General features: G+C 40.3%; 1 protein-coding gene across 1 annotated transcript in view; it reads right to left on the bottom strand.

Moving 5' to 3' along the window:
* Window positions 1–19,355, bottom strand: part of CRYBG1 (crystallin beta-gamma domain containing 1) — a gene marked incomplete at its 5' end in the record, with an annotated part of 209,365 nt that overhangs the window by 21,001 nt on the left and 169,009 nt on the right. Inside the window, 5 exons of the mRNA XM_082668869.1 lie at window positions 3,646–3,791; window positions 3,882–4,008; window positions 4,714–4,862; window positions 6,113–6,148; window positions 8,970–9,096. Coding sequence (XP_082524995.1) covers window positions 3,646–3,791; window positions 3,882–4,008; window positions 4,714–4,862; window positions 6,113–6,148; window positions 8,970–9,096 — 585 coding nt within the window. The remainder of the gene's footprint in view (window positions 1–3,645; window positions 3,792–3,881; window positions 4,009–4,713; window positions 4,863–6,112; window positions 6,149–8,969; window positions 9,097–19,355) is intronic.

The following is a 19,355-nucleotide window of genomic DNA, read 5'->3' as shown; positions in this document are numbered from 1 at the left end:
TGTATAACTCACTTTAACAGACATCTGCTTTTGCCAATCCAGTATCTGTACCCACTCTTTCTGATGTGCCTGGGGAACTCCTCAGCCCTATATACACTAGTACTCCCCATGGGACTGACCCTATATCTCAGCTGCAGGGCTGGGCATGTAACACAGGCACAGCCATCTCCTTGGCTACAGCAATTGATTCAGACAGGTGCACATGACTTAAGCATACAGAATCAAAGTCAAACCTGGAACTTCTGTGGGAAAGAGAAGCTTTCCCCTAGAAGCAGTGAGATTTGAGAACAAAAGCAAGATGCTCCCACCACAGGTCCCAGATAGAAAGCGGAACAGGGAAGAACAAATCTGACTCCATACTGGATCCTTTTCTTTACTTTAACCTTATTGCTTTTGCTACAAGTTAATCCCTAAAGGGATGTTGCCATAGCTTAAAGTCAACAAAATAGCCCACCTCTGGGAACCCTGCCTCCCATGCCCAAGTGTTAAGCTAAAATACTCTTGTTTGAGTTCACAGGAAACATCTCCACAAACCTGGCTGCAGGAAAGAAGAAATTAGCACATCCTCTGGGGAGGATGAACCAGAACCAAGTATTTGCAACAATGTATCACCTTTTTAACTTTACCTCCTCACCTCCCCCTGTTTGTTCTATAAAAGAAACTAGCATCCAGGGTTTCCCTGGTGGCGCAGTGGTTGAGAGACCGCCTGACGATGCAGGGGACGTGGGTTCGTGCCCCGGTCTGGGAAGATCCCACATGACACGGAGCAGCTGGGCCCGTGAGCCATGGCCGCTGAGCCTGTGCTCCGCAGCGGGAGAAGCCACAACAGTGAGAGGCCCACGTACTGCAAAAAAAAAAAAAAGAAACTAGCATCCAAACCCCAGCAAGATGGCTCTTTTGGACACTAGTCTGCCACCTTCTCAGTCTCCTGGCTTTTCAAATAAAGTTGCTATTCCTTGTCCCAAAACCTCGTCTCTCGATTTATTGGCCTGTTGTGTGGCGAGCAGTAGGAGCTTCACCTCGGCAACAAAAGTACCTGCCTAAAGTGTAGCCAGCATAGCAAAAGCGCGGTCAAGAGACAGAGAGAGACCAAGTCCTAATGACAGTGTCTGAATCTGCGTTTGCCGTGACGCAAGCAAAATCTCTCCCAGGACTTTTCAGTTATGCACGTCAATATATTGCATTTTTATCATTTATGCACGTCAATATATTGCATTTTTATCATTTATGCCAGTTTAGACTGACCTGCAGTCACTTGCGTCCCAAAGAGTCTTGACTAATCATCTTTCAATAAAAACTTACTTTAGCATTAGTAAAACATTCAACTGCTAATTCCAGGTACACTGAAACAATTATTTTTATATTAAAATAACATAGAGCCCAGAAATGAACCCACCTACATGGTCAATTAATCTACCACAGAGGAGGCAAGAATATACAAAGGGGAAGACAGATTCTTCAATAAATCATTTTGGGAAAACTCAACAGCTACATGCAAAAGAATCAAATTGGACTACTTTCTCACACCATATAAAAAAATAAACCCAAAATGCATTAAAGACTTACACGGAAGACCTGAAACCATAAAACTCCTAGAAGAAAACACAGGCCGTAGGCTCTTTGACATCAGCCTTAGCAGTATTTTTTTGGATGTGACTCCTCAGGCAAGGGAAATAAGAACAAAAACAAACAAAAGGGACCACATCAAACTACAAAGCTATTGCCACAACAAAGAAAACTATCAACCAAAGAAAAGGCTGCCTACTGAATGGGAAAAGATATTTGCAAACAATGTATCTGGTAAGGGGTTAATATCCCACATATACAAAGGACTCATACAACCCAACATCAAAAAAGCAAGCAACCCAATTACAAAATGGGCAGAGGACCTAAAGAGACATTTTTCCAAAAAAGACCTAGTATGGCCAAGAGGCACATGAAAAAATGCTCAATATAATTAATCATCGGGAAAACGCAAATCAAAACCACAATAAGATATTGCCTCACACCTGTCAGAATGGTTATTATCAAGAAGGCAACAAACAACAATTGTTGGTGAGGATGTAGAGAAAAGGTAATCCTTGTGAACTGGGTGAGAATGTAAATTGGTGCAGACACTGTGGAAAACAGTATGGAGGTTCCTCAAAACGTTAAAAATAGAACTACTATACAATCCAGCAATTTCACTTCTGGGTATTTTTCCAAAAAAAAAAAACCCACCAAGGGCTTCACTGGTGGCGCAGTGGTTGAGAGTCCGCCTGCCGATGCAGGGGACACGGGTTCGTGCCCCGGTCCGGGAAGATCCCACATGCCGCGGAGCGGCTGGGCCTGTGAGGCATGGCCTCTGAGCCCGCGCGTCCAGAGCCTGTGCTCCGCAACGGGAGAGGCCACAGCAGTGAGAGGCCCGCGTACCATTAAAAAAACAAAAAAACAAAAAAACCCACCAAAACAAAAATACTAATTCAAAAGGATATGTGCACCTCTATGTTCACTGCAGCATTATTGACAATAGCCAAGATATGGAAGCAACCTATTTATCTACATGGATAGCTAGATGTGGTCTGTGTCTATATATATATATATATATATATATATAAATTATATTAGCCATGAAAAAGAATGAAATTTTGCCATTTGTGACAACATGGGTGGACCTAGAGAGTATTATGCTAAGTGAAATAAGTCAGACAAAGACAAACACCATATGATTTCATCTATATGTGGAATCTAAAAAACAAAACGAACAAACATAACAAAACAGGAAACAGTCACAGATACAGAGAACAGGTGGTTGCCAGAGTGGAGGGGTGTGGGAGGCTTAGTAAAGTAGGTGAGGGAAATTAAGAGGTACAAACTTCCAGTTACAAAATAAATGAGTCACGGGAGTGAAAGGTACAGCATGAGGAATATTATCAATAATTATGTTACATCTTTGTGTGGTGACAGAAGGTAACTAGACTTATCATGGTGATCATTTGAAATGCATAGAAATACTGAATCACTATGCTGTATACCACAAACTAACATGCTGTTGAAAGTCCAATTATGCTTAAAAAACAAACAAACTCATAGAAAAGGAGATCAAATTTGTGGTTACCAGAGGTGGGAGTCGGGGGGGGGAGGGGAGTTTGAGGAAGGGGGTCAAAAGGTACAAACTTCCAGTTATAAGATAAATACTGGGGATATAATCTAGAATATGATTAATATAATTAACTCTGCTGTACATTATACATGAAAGTGAGGAAATATAATGGAGCAGGTGTAGGACCACAGGAAAATCAAATGGGACTTTGTCTCAACCTCAGGTTTCTAATGTTAGATCACTATTATTATTTGTTTCCCATCATAAGAAATTCATGAGTTCTTTCCATGAAGAATGACAAGGGAAGTGGATCTGCAGATTTCTATCATGAAACTCAAAAGCCTGCTCCAATGTTATATTACACATAAAAAATACTATATGAGAAAGATTTTAAAAAGCAGCTATTAAAATATAGTGGCAGTAAGTATTAAATGGCTGACTTAATGTTTTAGTTTTTGAGATATGTACTTATTGAGTGCTACTCTGGGTCAGAGACTCCATTACTTTAACACAAACCAAAGCGAAACCCATATTTAAAATCCCAATTGGGTTATTGCACTTACACTCCACTCAGTACATTAACAGACTGTGTCTTCACTCCGTATCCAGTCTCCTTTAAATCAGCAACAATTCCTAATACATCAATACTGGAACCTTTGGATCCAAAGTTTTTTTCATTGTACATTATCATGTGAGCATTTGAAAAATCCTATTGAGAAAAAAAATTCAAAATTCAAAGGCTAGCCGTTTATTATCCCAAAATGCCCTAGTATTAGCCATTAGCTTTTCTTTGACTTACACCTAATACAGGTCGTAAAGACTGAAGTTCTCCACTGTAGCCTCCCCAGTCATTCCAGTCCTTATATTCTCCTTCTTCAAGCAAATACTGATGACCAGTAAAGCCAGGCTTCTCATAAGCAACCCAGCTACAACAAAAGAACATGAAGGAGTAGAAATTTTCAGTAGTGTTAAAGTATCAGTTTCATTGACAAATATAAATAGCTATAAAGCTAGACATGGACTCATGCATTATGACTATTGGAATGCTTCCCTAGCATTGAAGAGACTAACAGAATGGCCCCAAGAAATCAACCTAAGATGCACACACCAACGTTCCGAGAAGGGGTGTGGTGGGGTAAGTGTGCATGCGTACACGTGTGTCTGAACGTGTACGTCTAAGAACTGACTCAAAAGAGCTTCAGCAAATAAAACCGAATGAACTTTCTTCCAATAGTAATTAAAATATTGTATATTTTGGGCTATTTACAAGCCATTTTCAGGGTACAATTCTAAAGGAAATATATTAAGATCTATAAAGTGCAAAATATGATCCTAAAAAATAGAAAGCAAACTAACAGTTCAATAGTTTGGAGCATAATATTAATAAACAAGACTGTAGATTTGATCAATCTGGATGGGCCACTTTATCAGCCTTGCTCAGCTGACTGACCCCAAAACAGCCCATCAAACTGCTGTGTCAGATCCAGGTCACAACCAGCTGAAGAAAACATGTTTGAAATTCACTCTACCATACAATCTGGAATGCTATCTTTGGGAGAGAGAGAACATGTATTTTTACTTTATTAAAGGGAATAAAAAGAAATCCTTACAGGTCACTCCTGTCTACTTACATGCCTCTTAGAACTTTCATAGATCCCACTGATGTAAGGGGCAAAGGTTCATTTCCAGTTGTTTCACCTCCTTCCATGATAAAATTACACACCTCTTTTTCTAGTTCCATACATTTTCCTTCAAAGAAAGGCTTCTCATAAATAACTACCTATAACATAAATGAGATATGCTAGTAATTTGTTGAAAGTTAAATATCTCAATAGCCAAACATTAAATTAGTCACTTAATATCACTAAGTCCTGGAACACAAATTAAAATGTTCTAATATTTTTTAGGGCTTCCCTGGTGGTGCAGTGGTTGAGAGTCCGCCTGCCGATGCAGGGGACATGGGTTCGTGCCCCGGTCCAGGAAGATCCCACATGCCGCAGAGCGGCTGGGCCCATGAGCCATGGCTGCTGAGCCTGCGCGTCCGGAGCCTGTGCTCCGCAACGGGAGAGGCCACAACAGTGAGAGGCCCACATACTGCAAAAAAAAAAAAAAAAAAAAAGTTCTAATATTTTTTAAATTAATTAAATAACAGTATCTTGTAATTTTTTAATAAATTTATTCATTTTTGGCTGCATTAGGTCTTCATTGGCTGTGCGCAGGCTTTCTTGAGTTGCAGCAAGCAGGGGCTACTCTTTGTTGTGGTGTGCAGGCTTCTCATTGCGGTGGCTTCTCTTGTTGTGGAGCGTGGGCCCTAGGTGCACGGGCTTCAGTAGTTGTGGCATGCAGGCTCAGTAGTTGTGGCGCACGGGCTTAGTTGCTCCGCGGCACATGGGATCTTCCCGGACCAGGGCTCGAACCCGTGTCCCCTGCCTTGGCAGGCGGATTCTTAACCACTGTGCCACCAGGGAAGCCCCATGAAATGTAATTTTAAAAATCAGAAATTTTTTTCTGCTGTGGTGGAGCCTGAAGTCAAGGTTCAAAAGACAGTTTATGCATAATTGGTTTTTGTTCAATGTCTATAACTGATATTTAGAATTTTGCTCAGGCCAAACTAAAGGAACCAAAGTATTCTAAGTTGCTTTAAAAATGAAACAAACTATAGATCAAACTATGTGTCATAGATGTGTGAAGTAGAACTAACAGAAAGAGCATTTGGGAGTAGGGAGAACTTGTCTTGAGAAGTGAGGTTTTTCCTTGGTAACTGGCAAGTAGCAACAGGTCCTGCAGTTAGTAAATACAACCACAAACTACAAACTTAATACAACAGCGAACGCTTTGAGCCATGGCTACACATACTGTTAGTGACAACTGGTGCCGTCAGCATCACCTTCCAGCCTGAAGGATGCCGTGTAAGTTGGACAACTTCCTTTGGCTGCAATTATGTTTTATGGAAGCTGATATGTAAAATCACACAAGTATTACCTTCGTGGAGATGGAACGGGAATAAAATTTTTAAAATATATAGATTACCTTTGGATCTATAGGGAATTCAACTTTACGGCCACCCTGAAAAGAAAAATAACATAATAAGAAAAGCCGTTTGTCACAGATACGTTACCATTTTCTATTACCCACAGCAGTCTGCGGTAAGCCATGGAACTGCAGAGCAACCACATTCCTGTTTGTTTAATCAATGCTGAGACAGTTCTAAAATTACCAAAAACGCAGGGAAGATATAGGAAGACTTAAAGCAGAGTCTCACAGAGGCGGTCTATAAGCTGAATCTGTACAGTAGCTGTGCTTTTTAACCAAATGAGTGTTAGGGTTTTTTTTGTTTGTTTGTTTTAACTCAATAAACTTCTCAAAAAAAATGCGTATTTCTCACTTACCTTAAAAAGGAGTCCTAAAATCTGACATCTCTGGACCCAAATTCTCACAGGCAGCAACCTTCACCATCTGCGCTTATTAATTGGGCTCACCCTCCAGCCAGGATACAGGCTGCGGTTTGCCTGTCTCCACCTCTTCCGCAGTTCAACTCCCTGCCAGCCTACTCACGCCTATTTGCTGCCTGGCCCCGGAGGCATTTGATTTTGCAACCGCTGGCTTACAAAACTGTTGAAGTTCCCTCAAGTTCACAATATGATCTGAAGGACTTTTGAAATAACCAGGTAAACTGTTAGATAAATTTAAAGCAGCCAGAAGGATGGGTCTATGGGGGTTGCTCTATTTTTATAATAAAAATGGTTTTTTTAATCAAAAATCTCACTAAAAATCAACCACAGAAGAGGTATCTCATACAAATATTAAGTAGGGTAAAAGTTAAAATCAGCAGTGGGAAAGAAGGATAGTTTTCACCTCTATGTTTAAAAGCCTTAAAAAAAAGTACAGCCAAAGACACTCAAATACAGCAAATGAACTGTAATTATAAAGGAATGTGGCTGATTTTATCAACAAATCAGGGCTCACACAGCCAAGTAAGTACGCTTTTCAAAAGTAATCCTTTCGGAATGCTGTGAACTTCACAGTTCTGCTGCTTACCATTAAAAACTGCCACCAACCCACTATCGGGCATGTACCCTGAGAAACCATACCTCAGAAGATACATGTAGTATGTGGTGGTGGCGGTGGGGTGAACTGGGAGATTGGGCTTGACATATATACGCCAATTTGTATAAAATAGATAACTAATAAGAACCTGCTGTACAAAAAAAATAAAATTTACTTACGTAAAAAAAAACCAAAAAAGATACATGTACCACAAATGTTCACTGCAGCACTATTTACAAGAGCCAGGACACGGAAACAATGTAAATGTCCGTCGACAGACAAATGGATAAAGAGGACATGGCACATATGTACAATGGAGTATTACTCAGCCACGAAAAGGAATGAAACTGAGTTGTTTGTAGTGAGGTGGATGGACCTAGAGTCTGTCATACAGAGTGAAGTAAGTCAGAAAGAGAAAAACAAATACCGTATGCTAACGCATATATATGGAATCTAGAAAAATGGTACTGATGAACCTAGTGGTAGGGCAGGAATAAAGATGCAGACGTTGAGAATGGACTTGAGGACACAGGGGGGAAGGGTAAGCTGGGACCAACTTAGAGAGTAGCACTGACATATATATACACTACCAAATGTAAAATGGATGGCTGGTGGGAAGCTGCTGCGTAGCACGGGGAGATCAGCTCGGTGCTTTGTGACCACCTAGAGGGGAGGGATAGGGAGGGTGGGAGGGATAGGGAAGGTGGGAGGGAGGCTCAAGAGGGAGGGGATATGGGGATATGTGTGTGCATACAGCTGATTCATTCTGTTGTATGGCAGAAACTAACAACATTGTGAAGCAATTATACTCCAATAAAGATGTACAAAAAAAACCTGGCTTCAAAACCTGAGGTGATTCTTTCATACATTCATAAAACTAACAAAACTTTGTTCTTTGAAAATGGATTTAACTTTAGAAAAAAGCCCAACATTATTTGCATGAAGACCAGCAGACATCTAGGTAATTAAACTACAAGCTTTGGCAGGAGGGGTAAAATTAAGATAAAAAAATTATCTTCCTGCCTTTCTAATTTGTCTCAAACTGCCTCAGAAGACAATCACGAAGCGGAATTTCAAGAACACGGTTTAACAGGAGCCTCACTCATGCGGTAGGTTTTTAGTGAGCACCTACTACAATGCAGCTCAACATGGGTTGAGCTGCAGACTGGATCCTCCCAAGGCTTAGAGTCTTGCAGATGAAACAGACAAAGAACAAGGCAAAATACAGAGGAAGGAAGCACAGGCCCTTTCTAAGGCAAAAGCTTTGGAGAACAACACTCATTCCGACATACAGCTCCAGGGCCCTCAAAGCTGCCACCCGCCTGGCCTCCTGTCACTACAACTGGCTGGTCCGCAGCAAGCCCCGTCCTTGCCCAGCTCCGCCCTGGATCATGCAGTGTACTCTGAAACCTTCACCTAAATTAACCCTGCTTGGTTTATAAGACCCTCTTGAATTATCGTGAAGCTCTCCTAATTATCCCCCTTCTCTTTTCTGACACCTACAAGTTGGACTTTATCTGCCCGTCCTCCTGTTCTTCCTCAAAGGTTTAATTCTTCACTTTCTCATTTCTGCTCTGGGCCGAGCTCTGCACACACATCAGTGGCTCTGCAAGGCCGAGAACACCTTGAAGGCCAAGGCCATCGGCTTATCCACATTTTTTCATCTGTAGCATCTAGCAAGTTAACCTTTCTATTATTTCTATCTAGCAATAGGTCCCATCTTCTACATATTTGTTTTTAAAAAGTCTGCTTTATTGCTTTAAAGTCACATTCCATGAATTATCAAAGTTAAGCAAAGAATTACTGATTCTAAGAACACATCGTTGGATTCCATCTTTACCATTTTCAGAGGCCGCATGGATCCAATATACGCCTCCTCTGTATCCCAGAAGGATAAGTCAGGGTATTCACCAGGTTCCAGGATAAAAGGGACACCCTGAAATCCAGGCTCTTCGTAAATCAGCCATCTAAATAAGTACCAAGGAAGGAAGAAACAGAGACAATTCATCATTTCTGTCAGTGGGACACAGCACCCCACTAATGAGAGAGGAACAGAGCAGGAGAGGATGTGGATCTGGATGATGTACGGTTACACTTAGGTAATAGAGCAACATTAAACTCAAGGAGGAACAAGCCATTATATGCGCCTCTTCTTGAGCTTTTACTAGTCTCCTTGGCTTGGCTGTCTTTGTCCACTTACTTTACTTTCTACTATGAATTGCTTCAAAGTGTAAATGTCTCTATTACTTCCAAGTAATAAAAGTAGTTATCTTTTGCACTATATGTGTTTAGAGAGGCTCTACCCAGGAGATCTCAAATGTTTTAAAAGGTTACATCCCATTTGTAACCAAAGAATAGGATGTTCCACCTAATAATTTTTCACAATCAAAAATTAATAACATCTAGCAAAAGAGCTTACAAGGAATGCCACTCAGAATTCTACGTGATCCTCACAACAATGCTATTGGGAAAAAATACTATTGTCCCCATTTTACAGATGAGGCTAAGTAAATTGCCCAGGGTCACACAGCTACAAGTACCAAATGCAGGGCTGATTCTAGCTGACCCCGAAGCCAAGCTCCCAATCATCCTCTGACAGCAATGCTTCTCTTTCCAGAGAGTGCACTGAACGTAATTTCACAATGACTCAAGATCATCGCTGTGAGCATGACTCAATGCACAGGGACCTCTGTGGGGCTTTTGAAAGTCTAAGGCTGCTTGTTCCCAGGCCCAAAGCCTGTTGAGTTCTTGGACGTGATTTTTATGGCTTTTCAGTAGCACACCCTTCTATCAGACTTGTCAGCTGTCACGTCTGCTGCAGTCAGGAAATCAGAAGCCTCACCCTCCTCTTCGTAAACAAATAAGGAATTCTTCGTGATCACTCACACCCGACAATTCTTTATTAGTCTTGCTAAAGCATCCTAGTTGGGGTAACGTGACCATGTTTCCTGGAATACCGAACCAAGAAGAGGATGGCTGTAAAGGCAATCTTTTACCAGCAAAATGGTTCTGATTCTCCCCTCTTTGTTTTTCTCTTGTTCACAATTTTGGCCCAAGGGCATATTTTTGGGGATGGTTTTTGTTAAAGATTCCCCTGGATGAATTAGCAACTTCGTTCGACTAGTTATACAGAGTTTTATAATCAAAATCCCACTGAAGACCTGTCAACACACACACACACACACACACACACACGAATGCTGAGAGGCTGTGTGTGGTGTATGGGTGTGGGATCAAAACTAATCCACAGGGTTAGAAGTCAGGATAATAGCTACAAGGACAACCAGGAGAAGGCAGGAATGAGGGGGAGCTTCTAAGACACTGGTTGTGCACTATTTCTTGATCTGAGTGATGGCTACATTTTGCAAATTCACTCAGTTTACACATGTATGATTTGTTGTGCACCTTTTAATACAAATGTTATATATACTTCAGTAAAAAATTAAGGGAAAAAAGAGACATCTTTTAAATATCACTGCAATATCCCTAAACCACAAGAAAGCAGAGGCTAAGAGTGGGGCCCTCTAAACCTCCTTTTGTTTAAAGCATGACAGTTAAGGATGCATTATGTCTTTTTTGGAGCTCACAGCTCTCACACGCACACCGCACACTGATGCCCTAGCTATATAATGGCAACTTGTCCTACACTGTGGTATCTGGCTAACTGGCCAAGGGCCCTGAAGTCTGACTCTTCACAAGTAAACAGGGTGAATTTTTCATAAACACAATGGACAGCTCATAAACCAGTGATTCTGAGATTCCGACATGATGCTTACTCAAGTACCCTTTCATTCAGTCTTTCCTTCTACAGTTTGAGGTCCGAGGGTATGTATTCATCTGATACTAAATATCTCACTTTCCTTGAAGCACATGGTTTAGTCACAATAACATTCATAGAAGGAAGGTAATTTGGGGTAAAGGGTAATTTCTCAAAAAACTGAACATATACTGCCACACTTGAAAAGACTGCTGTTCTGAGGGTCCCTCCTCAGTGAGTGAGTGCTAAGGGCCTCCTGGGTAACTCAAGCAGACATTTATGAATGTTCGGTGGACTCTGGAATTTGAAAACTCATATACAGAGTGTGATCCTTTTCCCCTAAATTCTATTCCAACAAGATACATTATTCACGAGGCGCTCAAGAGAGGAGGAAACTACCTTCAGGCAGTGTTATTTCATTTTCTAAAGGTATTCTTTTATTTTCCCATGTACTCAGATAATGAGCTTTTGCTTACATTATGAATAAACAGTATGACTATAAAGAACTTTTAAAAAAATAACAGAAGTATACATACAAATGAATATTGTTGAACTAATAACAATGGCCATCCATTCATTAAAAACATTTGCATAATTACTCTTTCAGAAATACCCTTTGAGTCAGACAAGAAAAACTGGTCTTATCTTAAACAAACACTGTTCTTAAACAAACAAAGAAACAGTATTTCCTGCTGGATCCTCAGTCTTATTCTCCAGACATGGCTGCACATGAATGTTGGCTACGTACAGAAACCAGAGGGGTACTCAAAAGATTAAGTATGAACGTGCCAACTTTGAGGTTATTCAGAGGAGGGTAAGCTCTGAATCTCAAGCGGGGAAACGTGCCTTTACAATGGGGAGATGTGGGAAGCACCAATTTAACCAAGCAATCAAACTTGGGATCGTTAATGAGAAGCAGGCTGGCATGTACCACAAGTTGTGATACAGCATGAATATACACCACTATCTACAGGAAGTAGCAACCTTGTCAAAACTCTTCAATCTGCATCTGATCATACCTGCAGACTCAACCACCTCTATACAGAAAATTCAGGTGACAGAAGAACGAGTTAAATGATATCATGAGGAAACACTCAGAAAATCCAGAATGTAGCACATTCTCTAAGCAGCTAATCTAAATTCTTCAAAAAGTCAGTGGCTGGGACTTCCCTGGTGGCTCAGTGGTTAAGAATCCTCCTGCCAATTCAGGGGACACAGGTTTGATCCCTGGTCCGGGAAGATCCCACATGCGGCGGACCAGCTAGGCCCGTGCACCACAACTACTGAGCCTGTGCTCTAGAGCCCGCGAGCCACAACTACTGAGCCCACGAGCCACAATTACTGAAGCCCACACACAACTACTGAGCCCATGTGCTGCAACTACTGAAGCCTGTGCACCTAGAGCCCATGCTCCGCAACAAGACAAACCATCGCAATGAGAAGCCCGCACACCACAAGGAAGAGTAGCTCCCACTCACCGCAACCAGAGAAAGCCTGCACGCAGCAACAAAGACCCAACGCAGGAGATTGGTTCAAGATGGTGAAGTAGAAGGACGTGCTCGCACTCCCTTTTGCAAAAACACCAGAATCACAACTAACTGCTGAACAATCATCGAAAGGAAGACACCGGAACTCACCAAAAAAGATACTCCACATCCAAAGACAAAGGAGAAGCCACAATGAGACGGTAGGAGGGGCGCAATCACAATAAAATCAAATCCCATAACTGCTGGGTGGGTGACTCACAAACTGGCTGGAGAACACTTATACCACAGAAGTCCACCCACTGGAGTGAAGGTTCTGAGCCCCACGTCAGGCTTCCAAACCAGGGGGTCTGGAAAAGAGAGGAGGAATTCCTAGAAAATCAGACTTTGGAGGCTAGCAGGATTTGATTGCAGGACTTTGGCAGGACTGGGGGAAACAGAGTCCACTCTTGGAGGGCACACACAAAGTAGTGTGCACATTGGGACCCAGGGGAAGGAGCAGTGACCCCGTAGGAGACTGAACCAGACCTACCTGGTAGTGTTGGAGGGTCTCCTGCAGAGGCGGGGGGCAGCTATGGCTCACCAAGGGACAAGGACACCAGCAGCAGCAGTTCTGGGAAGTACCCCTTAGCCTGAGCCCTCCCAGAGTCCACCATTAGCCCCACCAAAGAGCCTGGCTGGGTAGGCTCCAGTGTTGGGTCACCTCAGGGCAAACAACCAACAGGGAGGGAACCAAGCCCCACCTGTCAGCAAATAAGTGGATTAAAGTTTTACTGAGCTCTGCCCACCAGAGCAACAGCCAGCTCTACCCACCACTGGTCCCTCCCATCAGGAAACTTGCACAAGCCTCTTAGATAGCCTCATCCACCAGAGGGCAGACAGCAGAAGCAAGAACTACAATACTGCAGCCTGTGGAACAAAAACCACATTCACAGAAAGACAGACAAGATGAAAAGGCAGAGGGCTAGGTACCAGATGAAGGAACAAGATAAAACCCCAGAAAAACAACTAAATGAAGTGGAGATATGCAACCTTCCAGAAAAAGAATTCAGAATAATGATAGTGAAGATGATCCAGGACCTCAGAAAAAGAAGGGAGGCAAAGATCCAGAAGATGCAAGAAATGTTTAACAAAGATCTACAAGAATTAAAGAACAAACAGAGATGAATAATACAATAACTGAAATGAAAAATACACTACAAGGAGTCAATAGCAGAATAACTGAGGCAGAAGAACAGATAACTGACCTGGAAGACAGAATGGTGGAATTCTGTTGCGGAACAGAATAAAGAAAAAAGAATGAAAACAAATGAAGACAACCTAAGAGACCTCTGGGACAACATCACACGCAACAACATTCGCATTATAGGGGTCCCAGAAGGAGAAGAGAGAGAGGAAAGACGAGAGAAAATATTTGCAGAGATTATAGTTGAAAACTTCCCTAACATGGGAAAGGAAATAGCCACCCAGGTCCAGGAAGCGCAGCGAGTCCCATACAGGATAAACCCAAGGAGAAACACACCGAGACATATAGTAATCAAATTGGCAAAAATTAAAGACAAAGAAAAATTATTGAAAGCAGCAAGGGAAAAACGACAAATAACATACAAGGGAACTCCCATAAGGTTAACAGCTGATTTCTCAGTAGAAACTCTACAAGCCAGAAGGGAGTGGCATTATATACTTAAAGTGATGAAAGGGAAGAACCTATAACCAAGATTACTCTACCTGGCAAGGATCTCATTCAGATTCAATGGAGAAATCAAAAGCGTTACAGACAAGCAAAAGCTAAGAGAATTCAGCACCACCAAACCAGCTCTACAACAAATGCTAAAGGAACTTCTCTAAGTGGGAAACACAAGAGAAGAAAAGGACCTCCAAAAACAAACCCAAAACAATTCAGAAAATGGTCATAGGAACATACATATCGATAATTACCTTAAACGTGAATGTATTAAATGCTCCAATCAAAAGACACAGGCTTGCTGAATGGATACAAAAACAAGACCCATACGTATGCTGTCTACAAGAGACCCACTTCAGACCTAGGGACACATACAGACTGAAAGTGAGGGAACAGAAAAAGATATTCCATGCAAATGGATATCAAAAGAAAGCTGGAGTAGCAATACTCATATCAGATAAAATAGACTTTAAAATAAAGAATGTTACAAGAGATAAGGAAGGACACCACATAATGATCAACATAGAAGCACCTCAACACATAAGACAACTGCTAACAGCTGTAAAAGAGAAAATCGACAGTAACACAATAATAGTGGGAGACTTTAACGCCTCACTTACACCAATGGACAGATCATCTAAAATGAAAATAAATAAGGAAACAGAAGCTTTAAAAGACAAAATAAACCAGATATATTTAATTGATATTTATACGACATTCCATCCAAAAACGGCAGATTACACTTTCTTCTCAAGTGCGCAAGGAACATCCTTCAGGATAGATCACATCTTGGGTCACAAATCAAGCCTCAGTAAATTTAAGAAAATTGAAATCATATCAAGCATCTTTTCTGACCACAATGCTATGAGATTAGAAATCAATTACAAGGAAAAAAAAATGTAAAAAACACAAACACATGGAGGATAAACAATACGTTACTAAATAACCAAGAGATCACTGAAGAAATTAAAGAGGAAATAAAAAATACCTAGAGACAAATGACAATGAAAACACGACAATCCAAAACCTATGGGATGCAGCAAAAGCAGTTCTAAGAGGGAAGTTTATAGCTATACAAGCCTACCTCAAGAAACAAGAAAAATCTCAAATAAACAACCTAATCTTACACCTAAAGGAACTAGAGAAAGAAGAATAAACAAAACCCAAAGTTAGCAGAAGGAAAGAAATCATAAAGATCAGAGCAGAAATAAATGAAATAGAAACAAAGAAAACAATAGCAAAGATCAATAAGACTAAAACGTGGTTCTTCGAGAAGATAAACAAAATTGATAAACCATTAGCCAGACTTATCAACAAAAAGAGGGAGAGGACTCAAATCAATAAAATTAGAAATGAAAAAGGAGAAGTTACAACAGACACCGCAGAAATACAAAGCATCAAAAGAGACTACTACAAGCAACTCTATGCCGATAAATAGGACAACCTGAAAGAAATGGACAAATTCTTAGAGGCATAACCTTCCAAGAATGAACCAGGAAGAAATAGAAAATATGAACAGACCAATCACAAGCAATGAAATTGAAACAGTGATTAAAAATCTTCCAACAAACAAAAGTGCAGGACCAGATGGCTTCACAGGTGAATTCTATCAAACATTTAGAGAAGAGCTAACACCCATCCTTTTCAAACTCTTCCAAAAAATTGCAGAGGAAGGAACACTCCCAAACTCATTCTATGAGGCCACCATCACCCTGATACCAAAACCAGACAAAGATACTACAAAAAAAGGAAATTACAGACCAATATCACTGATGAATATAGATGCAAAAATCCTCAACAAAATACTAGCAAACAGAATCCAACAACACATTAAAAGGATCATACACCATGATCAAGTGGGATTTATCCCAGGGATGCAAGGATTCTTCAATATACACAAATCAATCAATGTGATACACCATATTAACAAACTGAAGAATAAAAACCATATGATCATCTCAATAGATGCAGAAGCTTCTGACAAAATTCAACACCAATTTATGATAAAAACTCTTCAGAAAGTGGTCAGAGAGGGAACCTACCTCAACAAAATAAAGGCCATATACGACAAACCCACAGCAAACATCATTATCAATGGTGAAAAACTGAAAGCATTTCCTCTAAGATCAGGAACAAGACAAGGATGTCCACTCTCACCACTATTATTCAACATAGTTTTGGAAGTCCTAGCCACGGCAATCAGAGAAGAAAAAGAAATAAAAGGAATACAAATTGGAAAAGAAGTAGTAAAACTGTCACTGTTTGCAGATGACATGATACTATACGTAGAGAATCCTAAAGATGCCACCAGAAAACTACTAGAGCTAATCAATGAATTTGGTAAAGTTGCAGGATACAAAATTAATGCACAGAAACCTCTTGCATTCCTATACAGTAATAATGGAAAATCTGAATGAGAAATTAAGGAAACACTCCCATTTACCACTGCAACAAAAAGAATAAAATACCTAGGAATAAACCTACCTAGGGAGACAAAAGACCTGTATGCAGAAAACTATAAGACACTGATGAAAGGAATTAAAGATGATACCAACAGATGGAGAGATATACCATGTTCTTGGATTGAAAGAATCAATACTGTGAAAATGACTATACTACCCAAAGCAATCTACAGATTTGATGCCATTACCAATGGCATTTTTTACAGAACGAGAACAAAACATCTTAAAATTTGTATGGCGACACCAAAGACCCCGAATAGCCAAAGCAGTCTTCAGGGAAAAAAACAGAGCTGGAAGAATCAGACTATACTACAAAGCTACAGTTATCAAGACAATATGGTACTGGCACAGAAACAGAAATATAGATCAATGGAACAAGATAGGAAGCCCTGAGATAAACCCACACAGGTATGGTCAACTAATCTATGACAAAGGAGGCAAGGATATACAATGGAGAAAGGACAGTCTCTTCAATAAGTGGTGCTGGGAAAACTGGACAGCTACATGTAAAAGAGTAAAGTTAGAACACTCCCTAACACCACACACAAAAATAAATTCAAAATGGAGTAGAGACCTAAATGTAAGACCGGACACTATAAAACTCTTAGAGGAAAACATAGGAAGAACACTCTTTGACATAAATCACAGCAAGATCTTTTTTGACCCACCTCCTAGAATAATGGAAATAAAAACAAAAATAAACAAATGGGACCTAATGAAACTTCAAAGCTTTTGCACAGCAAAGGAAACCATAAACAAGACGAAAAGACAGCCCTCAGAATGGGAGAAAATATTTGCAAACGAATCAACGGACAAAGGATTAATCTCCAAAATATATAAACAGCTCATGCAGCTCAATATTAAAAAAAACAAACAACCCAATCCAAAAATGGGCAGAAGACTAAATAGACATTTCTCCAAAGAAGACATATAGATGGCCAAGAAGCACATGAAAAGCTGTTCAACGTCACTAATCATTAGAGAAATGCAAATCAAAACTACAATGAAGTATCACTTCACACCAGTTAGAATGGGCATCATCAGAAAATCTACAAACAACAAATGCTTGAGAGGGTGTGGAGGAAAGGGAACCCTCTTGCACTGTTGGTGGGAATGTAAATTGATACAGCCACTATGGAGAAGAGTATGGAGGTTCCTTGAAAAACTAAAAATAGAATTACCATATGACCCAGCAATCCCACTACTGGGCATATACCCAGAGAAAACCATAATTCAAAAAGACACATGCACCCCAATGTTCACTGCAGCACTATTTACAATAGCCAGGACATGGAAGCAACCTAAATGCTCATCAACAGACGAATGGATAAAGATGTGGTACATATATACAATGGAGTATTACTCAGCCATAAAAAGGAACAAAATTGGGTCATTTGTGGATATGTGGATGGATGAGACTGTCATACAGAGTGAAGTAAGGCAGAAAGAGAAAAACAAATATCATACATTAACACATATACGTGGAACCTAGAAAAATGGTACAGATGAACTGGTTTGCAGGGCAGAAATAGAGACACAGATGTAGAGAACAAACGAATGGACACCAAGAGGGGGAAGTGGTGGGGGATGGTGGTGGGATGAATTGGGAGATTGGGATTGACATATATACACTGATATGTGTAGAATGGATGACTAAGAAGAACCTGCTGTATAAAATAATTAATTAAAAAAAAATCATCACAATGGGACTGCTAGTTTCCACTTAAGATGGAGAAAGCTGTGAAGAGTGTTATCCTAACAAGAAGACAAAGCTGGATAAAGTAGAAGATTACAGAATTTCTTGAACGCATCAGAGAGTTGAAATCTAAGAATAGGTCATGCCTACAAGTAGGGATATGTATGAGCACAGGCCCACCTGAGTCAAGGCAGAGAGGAAGATGGGGCTCCCATCCAAGTGGGCCTTCTTTCAATAGATGACAAGTCAACTGAAGGTACAACATTGAGCCACACTTAATATCTTAACCTAAAAGCTACTTTCAGAGGATTAGTATTTGGAGTTTGATTGAATTCATTAGTCATAATTTTTACATGTGGTTATATAACATAAAACTTTTAAACAATTCTAAAGAATTGATCTAAAGAAAAGATCAATTCTTTATAGCTTTCTTTCAATGCAAAATATTTCTAAAGGCTAAGACTCCTGTGAATAGAGTCCTATTTAAAAAAAAAAAAAGACCCAATGTAGCCAAAAAATAAATTTAAAACAAACAAAAAGAGTAAGTACAGATATACTCATCAATATGGGTAATCTTAGAAACAACGTAAAGAAAAAGGAACAAGCCACACGGACGTTTGATAACATTTTTATGAAGTTCAAAAGCAAGCACAACTAAAACAGTGCAGGGACAGATACCATAGGATGAAACTATAAAATAAGTGAATGAGAAAACCACAAAGTTTCAGAGAGGGGTCACACACGTAGAGGAGTCAGGGGGATGGGAGCAGGCGGGCTATGCCAGGTTCTGCGGCAGCATTGGTAACGGTGAGGTTCTCAGTCGGGTGATGGGCACGTGGGGGCTTGACTACTAGACTTCGTAATTCACATATACACATATTCTTATATATCAAATATTTCATAACAGCACTGATCAAAAGAATATGTGGCTATTAAAAAATGTCCCTTGACTTCAGAACACCTGCATTCCAGTACCTGTTCTGCTGACGACTAATCCTAACAACTAATCCAACTTGAGAAAGTGACCAAAACCTGTCTTCCTTGGTTAAATGATGGTGTTGGAACAGATGCTCATAATGCTCCCTTTGAAGTTCTAAAATCCTTTAGCTTTGTTTATTAGAAATATACTCAAAACAAGATGCG

This window comes from Grampus griseus, assembly GCF_964374135.1.
Source record: "Grampus griseus genome assembly, chromosome: 13".
In the NCBI taxonomy this organism is placed as follows: domain Eukaryota; kingdom Metazoa; phylum Chordata; class Mammalia; order Artiodactyla; family Delphinidae; genus Grampus; species Grampus griseus.
This window is presented reverse-complemented; position numbering and strand designations above follow the sequence as displayed.